The sequence below is a fragment of the Eptesicus fuscus genome, chromosome 4, assembly GCF_027574615.1.
Source record: "Eptesicus fuscus isolate TK198812 chromosome 4, DD_ASM_mEF_20220401, whole genome shotgun sequence".
Taxonomy (NCBI): domain Eukaryota; kingdom Metazoa; phylum Chordata; class Mammalia; order Chiroptera; family Vespertilionidae; genus Eptesicus; species Eptesicus fuscus.
Window position 1 is genome coordinate 65,178,526 of NC_072476.1, and position 24,596 is coordinate 65,203,121.

General features: G+C 36.5%; 2 protein-coding genes across 16 annotated transcripts in view; one reads left to right on the forward strand and one right to left on the reverse strand.

Annotated features, from left to right (window-relative positions):
* CCNH (cyclin H) overlaps positions 1-24,596 on the forward strand; it is a 45,765-nt gene that overhangs the window by 16,788 nt on the left and 4,381 nt on the right. For 4 of the 12 annotated variants that reach the window (XM_054715088.1, XM_054715096.1, XM_054715097.1 and 1 more), the window contains 8 exons: positions 2,093-2,163; positions 7,044-7,155; positions 7,241-7,299; positions 10,974-11,049; positions 11,582-11,717; positions 12,469-12,624; positions 12,899-13,010; positions 19,477-19,546. In XM_054715088.1, the coding sequence (XP_054571063.1) occupies positions 2,093-2,163; positions 7,044-7,155; positions 7,241-7,299; positions 10,974-11,049; positions 11,582-11,609 (346 nt within the window). In that variant the 3' untranslated portion in view covers positions 11,610-11,717; positions 12,469-12,624; positions 12,899-13,010; positions 19,477-19,546. Of the gene's footprint in view, positions 1-2,092; positions 2,164-7,043; positions 7,156-7,240; positions 7,300-10,973; positions 11,050-11,581; positions 11,736-12,468; positions 12,625-12,898; positions 13,011-15,705; positions 15,765-19,476; positions 19,547-24,596 lie in introns of those variants that run through there. The other 8 variants (XM_054715093.1, XM_054715090.1, XM_054715094.1 and 5 more) reach the window with 8 other exon arrangements.
* The window catches only part of RASA1 (RAS p21 protein activator 1), a 95,733-nt gene continuing 85,197 nt past the window's right edge, over positions 14,061-24,596 (reverse strand). For 2 of the 4 annotated variants that reach the window (XM_008162089.3, XM_054715087.1), the window contains 6 exons: positions 24,197-24,283; positions 20,811-20,878; positions 19,406-19,494; positions 17,852-17,929; positions 15,744-15,878; positions 14,061-14,717 (listed from right to left, as the gene is read on the reverse strand). In XM_008162089.3, the coding sequence (XP_008160311.2) occupies positions 14,634-14,717; positions 15,744-15,878; positions 17,852-17,929; positions 19,406-19,494; positions 20,811-20,878; positions 24,197-24,283 (541 nt within the window). In that variant the 3' untranslated portion in view covers positions 14,061-14,633. Of the gene's footprint in view, positions 14,718-15,743; positions 15,879-17,851; positions 17,930-19,405; positions 19,495-20,810; positions 20,879-24,196; positions 24,284-24,596 lie in introns of those variants that run through there. The other 2 variants (XM_054715085.1, XM_054715086.1) reach the window with 2 other exon arrangements.

A 24,596-nucleotide genomic window follows, 5' to 3' on the forward strand; every position in this document is an offset into this window, starting at 1 on the left:
ATGCAAGTACCATGTTTACCTATTCCATCTTGAATGGAAGTCTCCCTTCTAATTCTTAATTGCCATACCCTGGGTGACGGAACAGCTCATTTTGCATCTCTATCCCTTTTACCAGTCTTGGTGTGGCTTCTTTTTTCTATCCTGTTCTAAAGATGGTTTTCTATGTTGGTTCTATAATTTTGTTGTAGTTTTTACATGGTCATGGGAGGAGGAGAGCACAATGCTAACCTACTCTGCCACCCTGAATGAAAGAGAATAGGATAATTGCTTTTACATTATTACTGATTTCAAAAAGGGATAGAAAGCCCTTGTGCTATTGTTATATTCTGGATAATGCTTTAGATTATTACTCATAGGATGTTCTGTTGTTAGTTCTGGGTTTTCTTCTTTTTCATTGGATTTAGAGCGTTATTTCTTATTTCCTAGCTTGACTTATTAGATATTCTTGCTTGCCTTTGGATTTTTTTAAATCAAAATATTAAAATTCTAATTCAAGATTGAAATTAGAAGTTGCTAACTTAAAAAAGTTTCACAGAGTTAAAGAATGTGGTCAGCTAACTTTTAGAACCAAATGCATTTTTTTTATACTTAAGGAGTTTTACAAGAAAAGGGAAAAGAAAAACAAATTGTTATTTTGAATTACTGCTAACCAGTAATATATTAGTTGTAAAGGGAGTTACTGATTTCTATATCTAAAGTTATCTCCCACAATAGATGATGAAAATCTAATAACCAATTTAGTTATCAAAACTCTAATATAATTTGCCTGGCTGGTATGGCTCAGTGGTTGAGTGTTGACCTGTGAACCAGGAGGTCGAGGTTTAGTTCCTAGTCAGGGCACATGCCTGAGTTTCGGGCTCAATCTCCAGTGGGGGAACATGAAGGAGGCAGCTGATCAGTGATTCTCTCACATCATTGATGTTTCTATCTTTCTCTTCCTCTCCCTCCCCCTAAATTAAAAAACAAATAAAACCTCTAATGTAATGTAAATAATCTAGGTAGTTTAAAAGACATATCTCAACACAGTTTCTTAAAGAATTGTCTTTCTATTTTTGTAACTATTTCACCCAAGATAAGAATTAATGTTTTTGTATTTATGTTTGAAATGTTACTTACGCCTTAAGAATCTGTTCACTTGGGCTGTTACCAATTATAGATCAAATTCAGGTACATAAAACCTCAGAGTAAACACTTAAATATAAAAATTATACTTTCATACTACTATCATTGGTTCTGAAAAAAATGGGCTTTATATCCATTTATGAAAAAGTATTAATGCCTCTGATTTGGGCTCAATGAAAATAAGATGTAATAGAATTGTAAGGCATGGGTGATATTCTTATTGGTTTGAATAGCTGTTAGTCCCAGGAACAACTATAATTAACATGGACTTGGTATTAAAGAGAGAAAATCCTTACTTGTGCCGGGTTCCACCTCTTTTACCTCTTTGCTTTATATTGGGCAATTTACATCGTCATGACTTGTCTTTTACTAGAGACCTCATCTGTAAAATGAGGTTCAGACTCATAAAGTTTATATATTAAACACTTAACATTAAAAGTAATAACTGTTGCTACTGTTATTTCATACCTCTAAAAAGCTTATATATTACAGAAATTAAATTAAACATCTTTTAATGTAATATAAATTGTAAATCAGTAAGACTATAAGAGCTATAAATTAAGTTTTGTGGAGTTCAAATTACTGTTTTTTAATACATTGTGAATAAATTAATTTTAAAATTGCCTTGATGATGAGCCCTGGCTGAGTTGCTCAGTTGGTTAGAGCATCATCCTGATACATATACCCAAGATTATGTATGGTTTTGATCCCCAGTCAGGGCACATAGGAGAATCAACCAATGAGTGCATAAATAAGTGGAATAACAAATCAGTGTTTTGTGCCCTTTCCCTCCCTCTTTCCCTTTCTTACTCCCACACTCCCTCCCTCTCTCTCTCTCTAAAATCAATAAGAAAAAAATTTTTAATTGACCTTGATGATGAAATGAACATGGAAAAAAATAATTTGTCAGGTTTTCTCAAGATGCTATATGTGTCTAATAGATTACAACTTTTTCCCCTTTTTTTACCAGTTATTTATCAGAAAGTCTGATGCTGAAAGAGAACAGAACTTGCTTGTCACAGTTATTAGATATAATGAAAAGTAAGTAAAAGAGAACTTTATAAAATATTCTATAACAAAGCTACTTTGTAAAATATCTTAATATTTAACTTGAGATAACAGATTGTTTACTTTCATTGAATTATTGTGTCATGGAGGCATGAAGGATATATTGGTGGGGAACAAATAGAAGGTACACAAAAAGCAGAGTTTTTATACATATAGAACTTAAGAAAGTAAAAATACAATCAGATTCAGAAAGGGTTAAGTTTTAAAACGGTTCTTTTAAAGTGTAAACAAATATGTGATAGGCACTGAAAAAGATCTATAGGGAACTAAATTTAGGGATGTTTAACCCTTTGCACTTGGTTGCTTTTTTCTCGAGCTGCTACCGATGCTAACTGTGTCGAGTCACACTCGACATCCAAGTGCAAAAGGTTAAATTTTGAACTTCTATTTTGTAGATAAATGGGCTTTATATCCATTTATGAAAAAGTACTTAGCATGTGTTAGCATGTGTCATTTGCTAGTCATTTTGTTAGTTAATATTACAAAAACTGTGGTTCTCAACTGGGTGCTATTTTTGCAATATCTGGAGACCTTTTTGGTTGTCACACCTTGGGGCGTGATGGGGGCTGCTATCAGCATCTAGTGGGTAGAAGTAAGAAGGCTGCTATTTCTTCTAATTCACAGTATACCCCCTTGAAAAGCTGAAAAATATCTCCCTCAAAGATATTCATGTCCTAATCCCTGGAGACTATAAATCTTAACATATATGCAGATGTTATAAAGTTAAGAATCTTGAGATGGGGAGATGATTTTGGATTATCAAGATAAGGCCTAGATGCAATCACAGGAGTCCTTATTAGAAAAGGCAGAGAGGGAGGTGTGACACAGAAGGCAATATGAAGAAAGAGGGAGATTTGATGATGCTGGCCTTGAAAATTGGAGTGTTATGGCCACAAGCCAAGGGATGCTGGCAGCCCACCAGAAGCTGGAAAAGGGAAGGAATCCATTTCCCCCTGGGGCAGGAGTGGGGAAAGTCCAGCTGGAGGGCCTAACCCTGTCTAGGCATTAGGGATGAATTAATTAAATGTTTGACCAAATATAGCAGGCTAATTCTTTTTTTAAATTCTTTATTATTTAAATATTACATATATTTCCTTTTTCCCCTATTGACCTCTCCCCGGCCGCTCCCATCCCCCAGCACATGCCCTCACCCCTCTACTGTCTGTGTCCATTGGTTATGCTTCTATGCATGCATACAAGTCCTTTAGTTGATCTGTTAACAGCCCCCCCCCCCCCCGCCTCCTTTACCCACTTCTGCCTTCCCTCTGAGGTTTGATGGTCTATTCGATGCTTCTTTGTCTCTGGATCTATTTTGGGGTTCATCAGTTTATGTTGTTCATTATATTCCACAAATGAGTGAGATCACGTGATATTTATCTTTCTCCGACTGGCTTATTTCACTTAGCATAATGCTCTCCAGGTCCATCCATGCTGTTGCAAATGGAGAGTTCTTTTTTACAGCAGCATAGTACTCCATTGTGTAGATGTACCACATTTTTTTTATCCACTCATCTGCTGATGGGGACTTAGGCTGTTTCCAAATCTTAGCTATTGTAAATTGTGCGAACAGGCTAATTTTTAAATTGATAATTTTGTATGGCTGGCGAATGATGTTATAATTATCCAGATGGCCCTTGGCAGAAAAAAGGTTCACTGGCCCTCCACTAGGGCCTCCAGAGAGAGGGTGGCTTTGCCAGCATTTTGATTGTGGCCTAGAGAAATTGACTTCAGGTTCTTGGGCTTCAGAACTAAGAGAGGATACATTTATGTTATTTTAAGCTGTACTAACTTTATGGTAATTTGTAATAGTAGCCTCAGGAAACTAATATAGCCCCTTAAAACAAAGAATTATCCAGCCCAAACTATCAATAGTGCTGATGTTGAGAAACTATTTTAGGGGTTGAGTAGAAGCTCCACTTAACTGATTGGCTAGATTAGCCAGCCCTGACTGTTCTTCATTCTTGTCTGTGGCACTGAATGCTCCATGGCTCCTTGGCTACTCTTTAGGATTAAAAGTAAATTGTATTTTTCCCCAAACTTTTTGTGCCAATGTCCTTGTTAATTAAATTTGTAGTTTAATTAAATGCTGAATAAACCAGTAAAATTTGAGATTGAAGATCTGGATCTTGGATGATAATAGAAAATGGATATAATTTTTATGTTTTTCATGTTAAAATGCTTCAGGACATAGAAGCATCATTTCTTGCTATCTGTTTGAAGTGATCTTGAGGACTTCCCCCTTTTAATTGATTTATGAATGATAAACTATAGGTTTTCAGTTATACTACTATACTATCCTATTCACTTCCAAAGCTGTGATTTGGTCTTAAATAAATAGGATCATGGAATTTAGTAGTTAGACGAGGCCTTAAAGATAATACACTGTGATCATTTTATAGCTGACAATTTTATTGCTGATTTCTTCTCAGTACCTTAATTTTATTCCCCTTATTTTAACATGAAATAGAAATAGCTCTTGATGAAATACTCAGAACTGTAACGATATTAAGGTATCTTCTCCATCTTTTTTTTAAAACCAAGATACTGTCCTGGGGCATTGAGTCACAAGTATTAATTTAGTTGAAAACACTGCTTTATTTGCATTATGAAATCAGTGGGATAGTCACCCATTTGTAGCATGTGGCTGGCTAATAAGCTCTGGATCTTTCATCATTTCCTTTATAAATTTTGATATATTATTTGGCTTATTGTTGTTGAATAAAAGTTTAGGTAGAAGAGGTTTCTGCAGTTATAAAGTCACTGACATAGTAGTTTGTTTTAAGCCTAAAGAGGATATTTTTGTTTTCTTGGTGATGTTTCATTACATAGGTTCTATGTTTTATTAAGGCAGAGAATCATCAATTAATATATTTTTACTACACTTCCTCCCTTTATTACATAATATGTAATAACTAGAGGCCCGATGCACGAAATTTGTGCAAGAGTAGGCCTTCCTTCCCCCGACTGCTGGCATGGGCTTCCCTTTGGCACCTGGGACCTGGGCTTCCCTCCAGCCGCCAGCACGCACCCAGGAACCAGGCTTCGTCCAGAAGGACATCTGGTCTAATTTAGTATATTACGCTTTTATTATTATAGAGTATAGATGGTTTTCTTTGTTAGTAAGAAGTATACTCTTGACCCAGGATAGAACATTATGAATATGGTTGGTGGCAGGGAACAAAACATGTTGACTAAATCATGAAGGAATTATTAAAAAGCTTTAAAACTGAGCAAAAAGTGAGCACAGTAGGATTAGAAAAAAATACTGACTATATTGTAGGGCATGCTTATCTTTATGCTATACATAATATGGCCTAAGCGCTGGCAGTTATAATTATTTGATCTTGAAGTATGGTATTCATTATATTCTAACTAGAGGCCCGGTGCACAAAATTCGTGCATGAGGGCGGGGGGGTGTCCCTCAGCCCAGCCTACACCCTCTCCAATATGGGATCCCTCTCACAATCCAGGACTGCTGGCTCCCAACTGCTCACCTGCCTGCCTTCCTGATTGTCCCTAACCACTTCTGCCTGCCAGCCTGATGGATGTCTAACTGCTCCCCTGCTGCCTGTTTGCCCCCAACTTCCCTCCTCTGCCAGCCTGGTCACCCCTAACTGCCCTCCCCTGCAGGCTTGATCGCCCCCAACTGCCCTCCCTTGGAGGCCTGGTCCCTCCCAACTGCCCTCTCTGCTGGCCATCTTGTGACCATCTTGTGTCCACATGGGGGCAGGATCTTTGACCACATGGGGGCAGCTATCTTTATCTTGTGTGTTGGAGTGATAGTCAATCTGTATATTACTCTTTTATTAGCTAGGATAGAGGCCTGGTGCATGGGTGGGGGCCAGCTGGTTTGCCCTGAAGGGTGTCCCAGATCAGGGTGGGAATTCCCTTGGGGTGTGGGGCAGCCTGGGTGAGGGGCCTGTGGTGGTTTGCAGGCTGGCCATGACCCCCGGCAACCCAAGTGGAGGCCCTGGTATCTGGGATATATTTATCTTCTATAATTGAAACTTTGTAGACTGGAGTGGAGCCAAGCCTTCTGCTCACTCCATGACAGCAGCCATTTCTGTTGGGGTTTATTCACCTTCTATAATTGAAACTTTGTAGCCTGGAGTGGAGGCCTAGGCTGGCCAGGGCAGGTGGGAAGCTTGGCTTCCTCCGTCGCCGAGGGCAACCCTAGCCTGCTCTCTCCAGCTCCGTGGCTGCCGCCATTTTTCTTGGGATTTATCTTCTATAATTGAAACTTTGTAGCCTTAAGCGGAGGCCTGAGCCGGCCAGGGTGTGTGGAAAGCTTGGCTTCCTTCATCGCCGGGAAACCCAAGCCTCCCTCCTACTCTCTCCATGGCCGCAGCAATCTTGGTTGGGTTAATTTGCATAATTGCTCCTGATTGACTGGTGGGTGTGGTGGAGTGATGGTTAATTTGCATATTACTCTTTTATTAGATAGGATGCAGAGTACAAATCCTAAAAAGAAGAATCACATCATTTCAAGAGTGTTTTATTGGTTCTGTAACAATATGAAAAAATATTCAACTGCCTTATGAGAACAAAGCTTATTATCTAGTACTAGAGGCCTGGTGCATGAATTCGTGTACCGGTGGGGTCCCTCGGGGTGGCCTGCAGCCCTGCCTGGCACCCTGCCGTGGCCTGGCACCGCCCCCTCACCTGCTCTACCATCCTGACGCAGTCCCGCTCTCGTCAGGGCCCATCGGGGCTGGCATTGCTTCCACTGCCGGCGCCTGCCACGTCCTGTGCCGTCCCCTGGTGGTCAGTGTACGTCATAGCGAGCAAATTCCTGGTTGAACAATTTGCATATTGGGCTTTTATTATATAGGATAATTTTTTTCTCTGCATAGGCATGAGAAACTTGGTAAAGAAATATGAACCACCCAGACCTGAAGAAGTTGCTGCTCTGAAGCAGAAGTTGGAGAGATGTCATTCTGCTGAGCTTGCACTTAACGTAATTACGTAAGTAGTTTTGATGATGTTATTCAAAAATAGATAATGGGACTCACTGAACTTCTTGCCCTTTTAATTTTTGGATTCTTTGCAGGTCCAAAATCTTATTTGAGGACCAAGTATGCTGTTCCAAACTTATTTTAACTACTCTAGGTAAATGGCATATTTTCTTTCAGAGGTAAACTATATTAAGGACAGAACCGATAGTAAAATGTGCTGTTAGACTTTTTTTTGCAGCCATAAAGAAGACCCATGATGTCTCTCAGTGACTTGTAGGCTCTATGTGGAAATCACCATATTCAGGATCTTTATGCTTTGCAAATTGAAGGATCTACTTAAACCTAATCTTTTAGGAGTTTAAACAGTTGAGAATCTGGTCAGGTAACAGGAATAGTAAAACTACAAACTGTGGCTTAGCAAAGAATTTAAAATTGGTTGATTTCACTATTGGGTTTCATTGGTAACTAACAGGAGTGATTACAGAGAAGAAAAGAATGTTGACTTTAATGAGTGAAAATAGTCCACTGTGGTCTAAAAATATTAAATGGAAAATTCCAGAAATAAATAATTCATAAATTTTAAAATTACGTATACCATTTTGAGTAGTATGATGAAATCATGCAATGTCTCACTCTGTCCCACCTGGAACGTGAATCATCTTTTTGTCTAGCATATCCACACTGTACATCCAGTACAATAAGGTAATTTGAGAGACTGCATAACTTAGTACAGTATGTTGTTATATTTTATTAGTTACTAGATGCCCGATGCACCAAATTCATACAAGGGGCTCAGCCCTCTCAGCCACATCAGCTTGCCTCGGCCCTTGCAGCCCCGGCTTCTCCTGGAAGTTCGTTCGGCTGTCTGGTCTAATTAGCATATTACACTTTTATTATAGACTAGAGGCCTGGTGCACGAAAATTTGTGCACTGGGGGGGGGGGGGCCCTCAGCCCGGCCTGCCCCCTCTCACAGTACGGGAGCCCTCGGGATGTCCTACTGATGGCTTAGGCCCGCTCTTGTAGGGAGCGGGCCTAAGCTGCAGTCTGGCCTCGCTTTGTGGGAGGCGACCAGGCCAATCGGAAGGCACTGCCCCCATCATCCCACTGCTGCTCCTGCTGCCAGCCGCTGTGGCTGCCTGCCTTGGCCCTCGCAGCCATGGCAGCTTTGTCCGGAAGGACATTTGGCTGTCCAGTCTAATTTGCATGTTATCCTTTTATTATTATAGACTAGTGGCCTGGTGCATGAAATTCGTGCACATTAAAAGGGAATTAGAGGAAATATTTTAATACTGCTAATTGCCCTTTATAATAGAAGTGTCAGAGATGAAGGAAAATTAGTAAAATGTATATGAAAATATGTAAATTTATTAATAAACAAACAACAGCATCACGTCCCCCGGCTGGCGCTGGGCTGGGAACGCAACCTCACATCCCCCGGCCTCGCCACACACGCAGCCTCACCCACCCGCACCTGCCACCTCCGGCTGATTGTTCATTACGGGGTGATGGCGTCATGACCATTTATCTCTTTATTATATAGGATTGTTGGTAATCTCTTACTGTGCCTAATTTGGAATTAAACTTTATCTTAGGTTTGTATCTATAGGAAAAAACTATATATATAGTTTGGTACTGTGCAATTTCAGGCATCCACTGGGGGTCTTGGAACATCCCTCCCCCCACAGATAGGGGGGAATACTGAATTGTAACACTGGTAATTTTCTTTTTACAAGAGATATGAAATTGGCTTAAACTATGGCTTGGCAAACTGTATAGCCCATGGGCCAAATCCAGGCCACTACCTGTTTTTAGAAATAGTTTTATTGGAACACTAGAGGCCCGGTGCACAAAATTCATGCACGGGGAGGGGGGGTGTCCCTCAGCCCAACCTGCACCCTCTCCAGTCTGGGACCTCTTGAGGGAGGTCCGACTGCCTGTTTAGGCCCGCCAGACTGCTGGCTCCCAACCACTCGCCTGCCTCTGCCTGATTGCCCGATTGCCCCTAAATGCTTCTGCCTGCCAGCCTGATCGACGCCTAACTGCCCTCCCCTGCAGGCCCTGCCAGTCTGAGTCCCCCCCCCCCCAACTGTCCTCCCCTGCAGGCCTGGGTCCCCCCCCAACTGCTCTCCCCTGGAGGCCTTGCCCCCCACAACTGCCCTCCCTTGCAGGCCTGGCTCCCCCCCCCCCCAACTGCCCTCCGTTGCTGGCATGGTCTCCCCCAACTGCCCTCGTCTGCTGGCCTGGTCACCCCTAACTGCTCACAACTGCCCTCCCCTGCAGGCCATCTTGTGGCGGTCATCTTGTGTCTTGGAGTGATGGTCAGTTTGCATATTACTCTTTTATTAGGATAACTATACCCTTAGTTTTCATACTGCCTATGGCTGTTTTCACACTATAGAAGAGGAGTTGGGTAATTGAGGCATAAACTGATGGCTATGGCCTACAAGGAGTAATATATTTACTGTCTGGCCCTTCAACAAATAATTTTTCAACCTCTGGATTAAATGATCGAATTTACATTAATCTTACCCTACTAACTACTTAATTGCCAGAGTTTCTATCTTACTCAGATTTACCACCTACTTTGTACTGTGCCAAGCAGATTCTACATTTCTATGTGTACTTGAAGGGTGCTTCTCAAACTGTAAAGGACTGTTGTTTTTTAGAATTCATTACAGACCTATACATTCATAAAATATAACAAATTACTACAAAATGATTAAAAAAGACATATAATACAAAGCTTAAATTTTATTAGATTCGATAGTCATAATTTATCAAATTTCTATAAAAGTTTCTAAACACACACTCAGTTTATTTATTGCACACTGGAAATGGTTATTGAACCACACTTTGTAAGCACTACTTTAGGATAAAATATGTTTTCGTTGGTCTTTAAAATTCTTTTATCTTTTTTATTACACAAGTAATAGCTATATCATCATTATGAAAGTCAGTCAGTCAGTACAGGTAAACCAAAGTTGTCTTTGACCAAAAGCCAAACCCCCGTTTCGTCCTCAGAGGTAACTTAGGTGTTTACTGTTGCCAGCCTTTTCTCCTGTATTAGTGTATGAAATAAAGTTTCTCTTTTTATTAATGTTTTCACACATATACAACATTTAATAGTATCAACCTTTAACTCTTGTCTGGATGAAAAAAAATAGTATTTTAATTTGCATTATCTATTATACACCTATTTTTCTTGTTGTTTCTTTCACTTTGTGATATGTAAGGAAATTTATCATTTGTGTTATGCTTTTATATCTAAATATCTTAGCCTATTTTGTTTTTTCTTTTCAACTGTTAAAAACATTTAGAATTGTGAATAGGAAGTAGAAATCTATTAATATTTTTTCAAATAACCTGTTGTAGCAGCCATTTTTAAATATTTCATAATTTGCCTTACTCATTTATTACCAATTAAATTCCTATATATAGTTGTCTTACCTATCTAATCATTTTAATCTGTTTTACTCTTTGCTAATACCACACTTTTAGTTATCATAGCTTTTATGTATGGTGTTTTGATGAGAACTGCAATACAGTCCCCTCCCAACACTTCCTTTTCAGATTCCTTTTGCTACTCTTGCATAATCTTTTCCAGGTCAGAGTGAGACTTGATGAGTTCCATGAAAAATTTTATTAGGATTTTAATTAGAATTACAGTGAACCTAAGGATTAATTTGAAAGATAATGTCTTTATAATTCTTCATCTCTTTCCATGTATCCAGGCTTTGTTTTCAGTATATTTCATATAGTCTTGCTAATTTATTTTATAGTTATGTTGCCATTTATTACATTGCTTCTTGATGGTTGCCTAATTACAGGAAGAAGAGGAAAGGCTATGAAGATGATGATTATGTCTCAAAGAAATCCAAACATGAGGAGGTATGTTCTCCAAAGGTAACTATTATTCCTATTGTGCATTCTGGTATGACCATACTATTAAGATTTTATTCTTCCAGAGTACAAGCATTATATATATACTTTTTTGCATCCTCCTCCATGTACATGGTCCATTATTACAGGGATTTTTCTCACTTCTGTCTTAGTGTGTTCTGAAGCAATATAATAGTTACTTGCTGAAAAATCCTTCCTATGGTCATAAAAAGCAGCAGGGATAGACGTACATGCTATAAATTTTTACCCTCCAAGGATTCTTCTCCTGCCCTTAAAAAGAAATTGTAACCTGGCAAGTCAGATATAAATGAATACTAGTAATCAGAGGCAGAAGGTCACAACTATAACATTTGTCCTGTCATTGGAGTAGTCTGTGGGACCATGCCTATAAACAACAACAAATATTCCTGGTTTATCTACCTTCTGTAATCAGCATATTAAAAGAACATTTTCCTAGAGGGAGGCAAGGAGGTAAATAATACTGGTTATGCTTCAAAATAACGTTATCCTTATTACATCTTCTTTTCCTTCTTAGGAAGAATGGACTGATGATGACCTGGTAGATTCTCTCTAACCATTTGAAATTGATTTGTCAATGCTAACAAATCTACAGAAGGATGAAGCATTTAAATTTCTTTAAAAATGAAATAATGTGAAAGCATCAAAATACAGTAAACTTTTTTTATTTATTTGAAAGTTTCTCCTTTCAGGGTAGCTTTATGTGAAATAAGACATGTTCAAAGGACCCAGAATAGCACCTGGTTTGGATAATCTGACCCCCCCACCCCCATGAGTAAAAATCAAATTAGTCTTCCTATAGTAGCCAAAGCTATAAATTACTTGCCTATGTTGTTTTAAAAAAAATGCAATAAACATCCCCTTTGAAAAAAGGCACCATTATATGTGGTTTCTCAAATGCCATCCTGATGTACTTAGCTATTTGTATGTTACCACTTAACTATAGAATGTATGAAAGCTAGTGACCCAGGTATTTGTTTTCCTCAATTAGTTAACTGAAAACATCTCCAAATGAGTTTCTTAAAAAGAAATCAAATAGGCAGTATTTAGTAGTTGTCTAGATTAAAAACCTAAAGGTTGGGTAGTAGCAAATTGTATGTTCAGTTTTATAATTAACCTGTTAGATTGCCATATAAATGTGTTACAGTTATTAGAAATTTTTCAGATTAAGTATATTATTCAAGAAATGTATTTTAAATAGAAAGTAGTAGATATAAATGCACAGACTGTAGCACCAAATTACTTTGGTGTGAATCATGGCTACCTCCACTTTGGACAAATTACTAAAGCTCTCTGTGCCTATTTTTTCCCCAGGGGAAATAATGCCTCTATATACTAAGTGTTCAATAAATGTTGGTTATTAATAGCATTTGTTTAATTATTAACTGTAATCTTACTATTCAGTTTCTAAGTTGGAATCAAATTATGGATGTCTGTCAAATTTCTTCTGGAAAACTGGGTTGAAGGAATTCTGAGAAACTCAACTGCCCTGAATCTATGTTTTATGGATACGTACCTTTCCTCATTGTCAATGCATCCATGGCTGCTTTCCATAGGAGTGTAGGTACCATTTTAATTACATCTTAGTATTTGAACACAATATTTACTGCATATGTCTTCTTTTTAATAATTCCTTTCATTTTAGGTATGAGTTTTTTTGGTTTATTTTTAGTGTCCTCATTGAATGAGAGGAATAAAATTCAGGAAGTGTGACTTTACAAAAGTGGAGTCGAGGAGCCTAAATTGACAGTCCTCCAGGCTAGGTTAAGTACCAGTGCTGCTAGGCTCTAGCCAGAATTGCAAGCTGTTCACAGATACCTTGTTTCTCTTTTAGGTCACTAAACTTTGGCATCAAAGCAAGGTCCACATTTATTTCAAATTTTCCTACCCAGTTTTAGAGGTTTTATTTCATCATTGACCAGCTAGTTACTGCAAGGCCTGCAAAGGTAAATAACAAGTTTCCTATTCTAGCTTAAGAGACTGGGAGGGAACCAAATTGCCTAGCACTAGGTTTTTGGAAAGAGACCAAGTTGGATAGTACTGTGGTGATCCAGCTGAAAAGCAGGAGGGAGGGCTTGAAAGTAACAAGATACGGAGAAAAAGTGGAATTGAATTGACATTAATAAAAGGTATATATAGTACAGGGTATGCTGAGTTTTTTGCCATCATTATTCAACCGTGATTATAGCTATACCAGAGCTAGCTGCCTCCACAGAAATCTTTGAAACCCTCAATTATTTAACACTTTGTTTTTTCCTACATTTTAATCAGGGGGATAGAATAAAATGTTTCTCTTGGAATATAGACCTTTAGAATATTTCTTTAGAGTGGGAAATGATTTTCCTAATAATCTCCCTTGGTTCCTGTCTCATCCACATTTGATATGCTGCTGCATACCTCTCCCCTATACAATTATAGGAGTGAATGAACTAATATGATCCTTCTAAAGAGACCATTAGCAAAAAAGATGACCTGAAGGTTCATCTTCTCTTTGGGCCTTGCTCTAATACTAAATTTGAACTGTTTCGAAACAAGGAAGAAAATGAAATTAAATGCTTACCTGTATTTAGACAGAAGTAATCGATTTGTTAATATCCCTTGGTTTTATTTTAACTTAACCCTTGTGAATACTTCACAAAAATACACATACAGAAGCAAATAAAACTATACAAACTAAATACCCAGCAGATACAACAAGTAGTCAGAAATTCAAAGATGGATAGCTGTTAAGTGACTCATGAGGTTGTTTGCATAATCAATTTGGAATTAATGAATACTTGAATACTTTCAACAAAAAGCATTCTAGGTGTTTGTTTTTTTTAACACAAAAGAAATTGGTAGTCTAAAATGTTTGGGTAACATGCATCGATCAGTACAATGACGATTATTTATTGAATTTAAACTATTTACTGTTGTAAACATTTAACAAAAGCATTATGAGATCTAAATACAGTTTGAACAAATAAGTGGTATGTTTAAAAAATAAAGCTGATGAGTCAATAGTTCCATCTATATATTTTCTTTCAACAGTTCTAGCAAGAGAAGTAGCACAGTATTTTAAAAAAGTATACAGCAAAGGTTGTTCCTATTATAATGGCAAATTCTGGAAACTGTAACAAATAACAGTCAAACGGTCATATTCCTAATCAGGAAGAAGTTACAGTAAGAACAGTATGCAATCCAGTTATACTCATTGACAGAATGCTTTTCTTGTCAGTTGATTTCATAGTTCTTTTCCCAAGAGACAACAAAACTTTGGCAATTGGATGTATTGAAAATATATTCTCAAAGTTCAAGATACAGTCATATGTTATATGAAAGGTGATCTGTACACCAAGGCTCAGAGGTTGGTAAAGATTGATTCCATATGTGGAAAAAGTGCAAAAATCCTGCACAGATAGCTTACAAAGCTGCTGGTACAATTATTCACCAGCAGAATCTAGGGTTTTGTTTGCATAGCTCACACATCACTGGAATGTGGAAAGGTGTGCTATTTTTGGCAAGAGCAAAGGAGACATACTGATGTGAATTACCATGCTGAATCCATGCAGACACTTGGGTAAAGGCTGCTACCTGACATCATTGGTTTTTGTATACTGGTTTTGTTTTTGTTGAAGCAGTTCTGTTATAGCTAGAAGCTTTTTCAGTACATGCTAGACAAGAAAATACAATATGAAAATAATTAGTAAATGAATGAAAGCTCATTAAGAAATTTCAGATATGGAAACCTAGATTTGAAAAAAAACATAATATTATTCTATTAAAATCATAAACTTGTGAAAATTTCTGAAGGACAGAAGATTTGGTCATAATATTTTGGTTAAGTTAGAATTTTTGTACCCTAAAGTGACTACAAATTCATGTGTTTGGCATTCTCATATCTTAGTCCAGAACACAGATTTATAAATGATACATCTTAAGCCCAATAAGATCACATAAAGAATCAAGATTACATTGGGCCTAAAAATGAAAACAAGTATCACCTTTACCTGTCTTACAAAGTCTTAATTGGGCCAAATCCTCCAATACAGATTTACCTTAAGTAGTAATAAACCTAGCCCCAGTATAGTAAGGAGACATTATGCATGCCATGGGCATATTAGTAGGCCCATGGTACATACTCTACCCAAGTTTCTAAAGTGATTAGAACCTTAATGAGCCAGATTATTATCTTAAACTTGATTTTAGAATCTCAGATTATAGAAAACTCAGTCCTGTCCTGTAAGGTCACTGGCAAATGGTTGGCCAATGTAGTGACCTAATCTGGAAGAGCTTATTAGAAATCGCAATTTCTAATGTCACACTCTAGAATTTCTGGATCTGGAGCTTGAAATATTTTTTATCAAACTTCCTGAATAATTCGGTGTGTGTGAGACAAAGAAAAAGCCACATCACTGCTAACTTACTAACTCATTTCCCATTTTCACACATGCCACTGAAGTATATGTATCATTTTTTTCTGTAGAGCTAACAATTCATATAAAACAGCAAGATTTGACATTTTGCAGTATCAAAAATACATACTCTGAGCCTATTATTCCTATCTGCTGCGAATCTTACAGGGATTATGGTTCATTCTTTAAAATGTAAATATAACTGATAAAAATGTTAACCATAACTCAGCTACTTATTACCTCTCAGAGAATCATACCTGTTAATGAAGACTGGCAAAAACCTACCTGCTGTGCACCACGCTCATTACTGAGCGTTCTCAGTTCATCTGAATGGGCCACACAAATCTCATGCAATGCTGCTAAATCACGGGACAGGTCAGTCCTAGAATGCTCTGTAGTGTCCGGAAGTTCAGGTACATTCTTTAAGGAAATCATAAAACTGCATTTAGAAATATAAATCTTTAATTTTCTTCTGAAAAGATCCGAATTGGTTATAATGGAATTAACACATAATATTCTTTTAAATTTCTGTTAAAATTCTAAGGACTTATTAGAATGTAATATTCAGTGCTAATTCCGCTAAACATAGATTTTGTGATCTTGGTATTCACTTCAAAACCATTTTCTTCCACAGCATGGCCAAATACTGTGCATTATTATTTCTATTCTAAATAAATGGGTTTCATGAACTTTATAGAGTTTTTGTTTGTTTTCAAATGTGAAACACATACCCAAAAATGTAAGTATTGGTTGCTAATCTGAATTAAATGCAACCTAAACTTAAAATCCCTCCACTCTCTCAGACTGAATCTCATTATTAAGATACCATAGTTTGTCTAAACTTATCAGCTTATGTGAGAAGAATGTGTCAAGCCTATAGTTAATTATCTATGGATTATTCCCAAAACACTTGCTAATGTGTGAATATGATCAGTGTTAATTATGGTACTTCAGATAAGGTTCGTAAAGTAACAGTCACTATAGGACATTGATAGTACACTAAATACTGATGTTATTTTGAGCCTCAGCCTCAGAATAAAATATGACATTGGCTCCAGAATGGTGACAATATTTGCTATACATTCCCTAAATAGTGCAAAACAATGTTTACTAAAGTATAAAGAAATAATTAGAATATAATTCATTCTTATTTATTAAATGACTCAGTAATGAAAAACACTAGTATTTGCTGTCAGAGAGCTTACAGTCTAGTTGATATGATAGAACTAAACTGATCACAGCAAAACAGAATTATATATCACAGACATGCAGAGGCTACTTAGGAAGCAAAAGAAATTTCACGTGTTTAGAGCTCAGCCAAGCCTTCCTGAAGGAGAGATTTGAGGTGAATCTTAAAAGTTAAATTAGATGAATGGAAGAGTATTAGAACACTGGGATTCTAAGCAGTTTGAAAGGCTAGACTACACATGTGGCATTACTAGGAAAGTGATAGAGAAAGCTGAACTGTAGATATATATGGTTATGGAAAATGGAGTTCCAACCATGAATCTGATAACCTAAAAATGTGGCTTATGATAAAATGAGCTAGCCTTAAATATTGGATAAACAGTTTTCACACAGCTTCTTAAATACTATTTTTCAATCACTGACCAACTAGATTTTTTAGAAACTAGAAATACTTCTATCTTCAAAACTTCGCAGGAGTTCACATATGGAAACGTGAGGGACACAGCATTTGCTCCTTTGAGTATTTTTCTTTTATACCTGAAATTGCAAACTAGAGGCCCACAAGCAGTCCTGATAGGTTTGACTACATAGTGGTATAGTGGTTGTTTTTGTGTTTTTAACTGAATTTGAATGCATAAGGCAGAACATGGGCACCTCACTCTCCTACTGTAGCATTCCCTAATACCATGTCTAAATTCACATACATATGTTCCCTTTCTGGTTTCTAATAGCAAATACATTTATTTGATTTTAAATTGAGTCAATATCTGAAAATTTATAACTATTTAAATTGTACTAAGAATAAGAAATCCAGGGTCTTAGAAATTATTTTCTTTAAAACCCCCATTCTTAGAAAGCCACAAAAATATTCATTCTCCAGTCTATTTACTTATTTCAAATTCCACACAATAGCAACAAGTAGCAAAAGAATGTCACAACAGTAAGATGAAACAGCTAATAGAATAATGAAAGAAAAACTAGAAAATAACAAATCCAAAAGTCCCAATAATGTATAGTTGGTATAAATCATTTAGTCTAAGAAACTATAGTCAAAATATTTTGTTTAAGAAGGTAAACAAAAATATGCAGTTTGGTTTTTTTTAGTTCTGGATAGAAAACCTTTTTAAAAGTTCATTGCTAAAATGAGTTAACTCTCAGCTATACTAACTATAGGTCTCAAAGTACTTAAAAAGTTGTATACATACCCCAAGTTCATCTAAAAACATGATCATACGATGTTTGTTACTTTTGATGAAAGGATTGACACCTTCCATATAGGGCTCCTAAAAATATAAACATAAAAAGCTTACTGTATGCATCAAAAACATTATCTGATCTATATAATAAAAACATACATGTAGTAAGAATTCTTACAAATATGTATCATCAATAGCAATACAAGTTCACTGTGACAATATTTTCATTCTGATATAAGCAAACAGCTATACTAAAGAACTGGAATTTTTTAATAAAAAAATAAATTCTGGAATGAGAACAAATCAGAGCACATAGCCTAGCACCGTGGTCGGCAAACTGCAGCTCGTGAGCCACATGTGGCTCTTCCACAAAATACCACGGCCTGCCTGAGTCTATTTTGAAGAAGTGGTGTTAGAAGAAGTTTAAGTTTAAAAAATTTGGCTCTCAAAAGAAATTTCAATCGTTGTACTGTTGATATTTGGCTCTGTTGACTAATGAGTTTGCCGACCACTGGAGCAGATACAAATTGCTCATATGTAATTCATTCAAAAATAACTAAGAAACTATTATTTGCCAAGCACCAGGACAAACATGGGTCCAACCCTGAGGGTAGAATCTAGCAGAAAATATAGGGAATTAAAATACAGTGTGCTAAGGACTATAATAGGAAAATATATATGACTTAGATAAATCCAAAAACTAAGCCAGACATATAAACTGCTCTTCATACTAAAATCTTATATGCTATGTTGTAAAATAGGAGAGGGTTAGTATTAACACAAGCGCTTTTAAAATCAATAAGAAGTTCAATAAAGAGATGAGATAAAGACCTCATCAATTCCAAGAAATAGAGAAATTGAATGATTTTTCATGTTTAAGAGTAATGAAATACCAAAGTATCGTTATGCCTATTTTTCATCAAGGCTGTGGGGAGCGGAAAGTCTTGTAATCTTATTCCAAAGTTAGTTTAACATATTAACTGGATGAGTTTGGAAAGACATATAAAGACACTTGTTACAGCAATATTTATGATAGTGACAAATTGGAAGCCATCTAAATAGCCAATAGAGAACTATTTAACATCTGTCTACATGATGGCATACTAAATAATCATTAAGCACAATAAAAGTTAAATATTTCCAGGTACAGCAAGTTTGTTACATTATGACAACAGCAGATGATATAGTATGATCCTTATCATGATATTAACAGTCTTCAGTCGTGGGATCAGACATGGGAGTTTTAAAATTTATAGTGAATGTTTATTGTGAAATAAATTTTTAAAGATGGGTTGGCATGCATTTAACATATGCTGACTGATTGAAGATCTAATTTTCTATACTGAAAATGGAAGATAGAGTTTTCTATAATGGTCTTAAAAATTCCATTATTTACAATGTAAAATCTAAACAAAACATTTTTTAAAATAACATACCAACAAAAATATAAATTATCTTTATGAACTACCCATTACTGTAAATTTACCTAAACTATATTTTATGATTTTATCATGTCAAAGTTTCATTCATGAATGATATTTTAAAGAATAAAAATGTTTTTACCTTAGCTCCAAATTCCACAAGATTAGCTAAATTCTGTACAGACTTAGCCACTAATATCAGTGTTCTTGCAGCAATAGGAGATGGGGAATCTGTAAGAGAATTGGGCAGAGCTAATGAGACCAACTCCAAAAGTACTTCCAGGTAAGACCATTATAAATTTAGGACATTAATATTTCTTTCATGTTAAAATACTAATGTTCTCCCATTCAGAACTCACAAATTTTTTTGAAAATATATGACCTCTACAATTCAAAAGAACTTGAGTAAAAGGGGAAAATATTGAATGCACTTATCAGTGCTTCTAGTTTTGCAACTCAGCAATTCCCAAATAAGAATGTTTCAGAATACCTCAAAGCTTTATTTTCTTAAACAAAAAACCTGTCACTATACAACCTCTGTGACAATTCACAAAGCTAACTTCAACCCACTCAGGTTAGCGATTTGCACTCTGAGCAATTCTCCGCTCCAACCCCCCACCGACCATATAATTCACTTTAAAGCTCAGTCTGGAATAACCTCTGCTCTATTTTTAAGAGAAAAACATGCAATTTCATAAACTTAAAATATGTTAAAGATTAGTCAGGAAACAATTCTTTATAGAATATAGATAGTAGGGTGTAAATGCAAAGTACTTATTAAATATAAGCCCTGAAAGAAGATAATTATTTAATAGTAAAAACCTATAGGGAGTATGAATGCCTGATATTTTATTTTACTCTTTGTATCTCAAGCTAATAAACTATAGATAGTATTGCCTAGTGGTTCATAGGCCAACATTCAAATAAGTAATCTCTCCAAAAGAATTCTAAACCCTTAAATTTTAATAGACCATAGATTTAACCATTTTACAAATTGGGTGGCTATAAAGGTAAAAATTAATATATTCCTAAGTATTTTTAATACAACTTGGAGCTTTAAATCATTAAGATAAAATAATGGCTCATTATTACATTCAGTCACAAATATCACCTACAACATGTGAAAGTCATTACATAATGGACATACAGGTAATAAGCAAAACTGAATCTGGTTTACTGGAGTTAAAAATGGCTGATAAACATTATATAAGTGGTGATAATTCCTAATGGAAAATCTCTAAAGAGCCACTTTAAGTATTCACAGAGCTCTACTGCAACTGTAGCACACACAAAGCTCGTCTCCCCAACATGAAAAGGACAAGATGCAGATAGGAAAAAGGCATTGTAGTAAGAGTTTGAGACAAAGTAGAAATGGGAAAAAAGGGAGTATGTATCTAATCATGCCATCTCTGGCTTCATTAGATGAGAAGGAAGGGTAAAAGAAGCAAAATGGCAAGAAAAGGTAAAGAGAAACCATGTAACCTCATTAAGTAGAACAAAGTTTTATTCTAATTTTTTAATTTCAAAAGGTATCAAAAATTGATTACCTGAGATGATGTTAAACATCCGTGGATTCAGGATGGCAGGACAGATAAGTCGAAGGAAAACAAAACCACTGAATGGGAGGAAATATTTTTATTTTTTTAGAAAACTACTACATTAAAAAAATAAAATTTTTAATACTCATAGAACCATGAACTTTGAACTAATATAGGGAACCACAAACAGAGCTTTAAGAAAATAGCTCCAAGTACCTTATTTTAAGAACTTCTATATCTTCTTAAACATACTTTATCCAAATTTGGAATTTTAGGTTCTTACTATCTTAATTTGAGAAAGCAGTGTCCTTAAAAACACTAAATTTCTGGAAAAATTACAGGAGCACAAATCTTTATGGATACATAGTTCTGAAAGGTCCTAAAACTTACATTCTCTCAATTTTTTTTCTTTCTGTATTTAAACAGAACCCAGTAAAGTCTGATATAAGACAAGTTCATTCTCTTGATTTTGTTGATGTCATCCTATCTAATAAAGAGGTAATATGCGCCCTAGCTGGTTTGGCTCGGTGGATGGAGCGTCAGCCTGCGAACTGAAGGGTCCCCGGTTCGATGCTGGCCAAGGGCACATGCCTAGGTTGTGGGCTCGGTCCCCAGTAGGGGGCGTGCAGGGGGCAGCCAATCAATGATTCTCTCTCATCATTGATGTTTCTCTCTCTCCCTCTCCCTTTCTCTCTAAAATCAATAAAATATAAAAAAAAGAGGTAATATTGCAAACTGACCATCACTCCAACACACAAGATGGCCACCACAACTTGGCCAGCAGGGGAGGACAGTTGGGAGGGACCAGGCCTGCAGGGGAGCAGTTAGGCGTCGATCAGGCAGGCAGGCGAGCGGTTAGGAGCCAGCAGTCCTGGATTGTGAGAGGGGTGTCAGACTGCCCATTTAGGCCCGTGGGCAGTCAGACATCCCTCGAGGGGTCCCAGATTGGAGAGTGTGCAGGCTGGGCTGAGGGACCCCTTCCCCCCAGGCCTCTAGTATAAAAATAAGAATCCATTTGTTCTAGGGAAAAGGTGACTCCTTGACAAATTAAAATATATATAATACAATGCTAAAAAGCTTTTATGGCCATAAAGAAAAAGACAAGCTTTCTCAAGTTAAATACGTTCTCAAATTACAAAATAGCAAAACCAAAAAGTAATGTTAAAGAACATGGCTTAACAACATTGTCATATATGATTTTACCTGTTAATCTTACTCTTAGAGAACATTATGTAAAACTGCAACCTTATTTAGCTTTTTCCTAACCTGCCACCTTCAGTTACTGATAGAGTATATGTTAAGAGGAATACACACTAACAATTGACCTCTTACTTGCCTCTTATAAAGACAAGCATTATTACCAAAACTAGAGGCCTGGTGCACAAAATATGTGCGCACGGGGGGAGGGAGGGGGGCTCCCTTAGCCCGGCTGGTGCCCTCTCACAGTCCAGGAGCCCTCGGGGGATGTCCAACTGCCACGGAAGCGGGAGAGGCTCCCACCACTGCTGCTGCACTCACCAGCTGTGAGCCCTGCTTCTGGCTAAGCGGCGCTTCCCCTGTGGGGCACAGTGACCACAAGGGGGCAGCTCACATTGAGCATCTGCCCTCTGGTGGTCAGTGCACATCATAGCGACAGGTCATTCCACCGTTCTATTAGCCTTTTATTATATAGGAGGATAGTTGATAAAATTCCTTCTAGAGACTAAAATCAATACCTTATCTATTCTCTGCTAGAGTAGATAACCCAAATCTCAGCATGTACCTTCCAAAATATGACACTGCTAATTTTGGACTCTTAGAAAGTGAATATGCAGTTGCAATTAGAATATATGACAACAATGATTAAGTCTTAAAATTTGGGTTTATTTTATATTTATGAAGAATCTTGTACAGATTCTATTTGAACATATTTTGATACTTAAGTGTTAGAGGCAACATCACACCATAAAAGACTTTCAATGTGCAAATCTACTTTCAGTTTTAAGGGGATACTCGGTACCTACATATACATTTAAAAGCTTATTAGGGGCAGAAATCATCACCTTGGGCATAAATGCCCCTTATAACATCCAACAGTCGCAAACAGTCCACAGCAGAATTTCCTGCTGTGCCTGCTTAACAAATACACTTGTTTGAAACTTAACAGTTTACAGAAGTGTTAATTTATATCACACATATAGCTGTGCATGATTCTTTTTTATTCTCAATCACTACTAAAGCCAAGAATTATAAAATCTATAATTTTTAAATATTTTTGTCATATGATTCTAAGATTTTTACCTAAAAAGAGTAGAAGCCTCTACAAAATTTAGTTTGGAGGCCAGATTAAGACACATTTTCAAAACTATGTTAAGGGGTTTTTTTTAGTGGTTGGGTAATATTTTTAAGGAGCATAACATGACTGGCAATATACCTAGTATATTCTAAATAATAAATTCTATCATTGTTAGACTACTACATTCTCTGATGCTTTATCACTAAGTTTTCAATTGGCTTGAATGGATTGGGGTGCTTTACAAAAGCCTGCAATAGTATTCAGAATATTAAATTAAATTGGGGCCCGGCCTGTGTAGCTCAGTGGTTGAGCATTAACCTATGAACCAGGTCTCAGTTCCATTCCTGGTCAGGGCACATGCCTAGGTTGTGGGCTCAATCTCCAGTAAGGGGCGTGCAGGAGGTAGCTGGTCAATTACTCTCTTTCATCATTGATGCTTCTATCTCTCCTCCCTTCCCCTCTGAAATCAATAAAAAATACATATGTTTTTAAAATACAATATCAGATTGGGTCTTAGAGGTTTAGTCTTTAGTTCTGTCTTAGCCACTAACTTTGCAATTTCCTCCTAATTACTGCACAATGAGTATACCAACAAAACTTCAGAACTAGAGGCTCTGATTGGAGATTAGCCCATGGTCACAAACTGTGTTACAAACCAATTAATATTAAAATGGCTCAATTATTGCTTTTCTTAGCACCAAATTAATCTGTTTCTCTTTCCTCCCTCCCTCCCTCCCTCCGTCTATAGATATGTATGTATGTGTGTGTGTGTATAAAGAGTATGATAAAGTTAGCTACAGATTTTGTTGATTATTTGACCTCATCCTATAAAATAAAAATCTCAAATAGTTAACTGACTATAAATGAATGTTTAGGTTTTTAGAAAATGCAAAAGTTATCTCAGTAATCACAGTAACTTCCAAAACACCCCAACACTGAAAGTTAGTTTAGGAGCCATCTGAACTCAGAAAATATTCAACAGGGCTCAGAATAAAAATAAAAGAAAAAGGTTTTGAATTGTACACTGTGTACTGTCAGTCTTCAAATTTTCACAATTATCCTCTTGACTCTCAGTGTGTACCATATACAGTGATGTAATAAATGAACTGTTTAGCCTTACCTAACAACTCTTGTTCTCATGGTGGTATTTGTAGGCCACTTGTGCTGAACAGATTTCTGTAAACACCCATAAATATATCTCAGTGTCCTGCCAAAATAATACAATCATCTCAATAAAGAAAGCAAGTGAAAATACTGATCTCATACCTGAAGTTTAATTTACCAAATACATAACATTTTAATGCAACCAACCTTTTCCTCAAAAAATGTACTTGGTTCAAAGTAATAAAGTATCAAATTTTCATCATGAATTCATTTAACCATTTATTTTACATTTGCTTTGGAAGAAATCTTACCATATTTAGATTATTCTATATATATAAAAAGTATGAAAAAAGTAATGGAATAAGGATACAGAGGAACTAATGAGTTCGGGTTTTGGGGAGATGTTGACTTTTAAT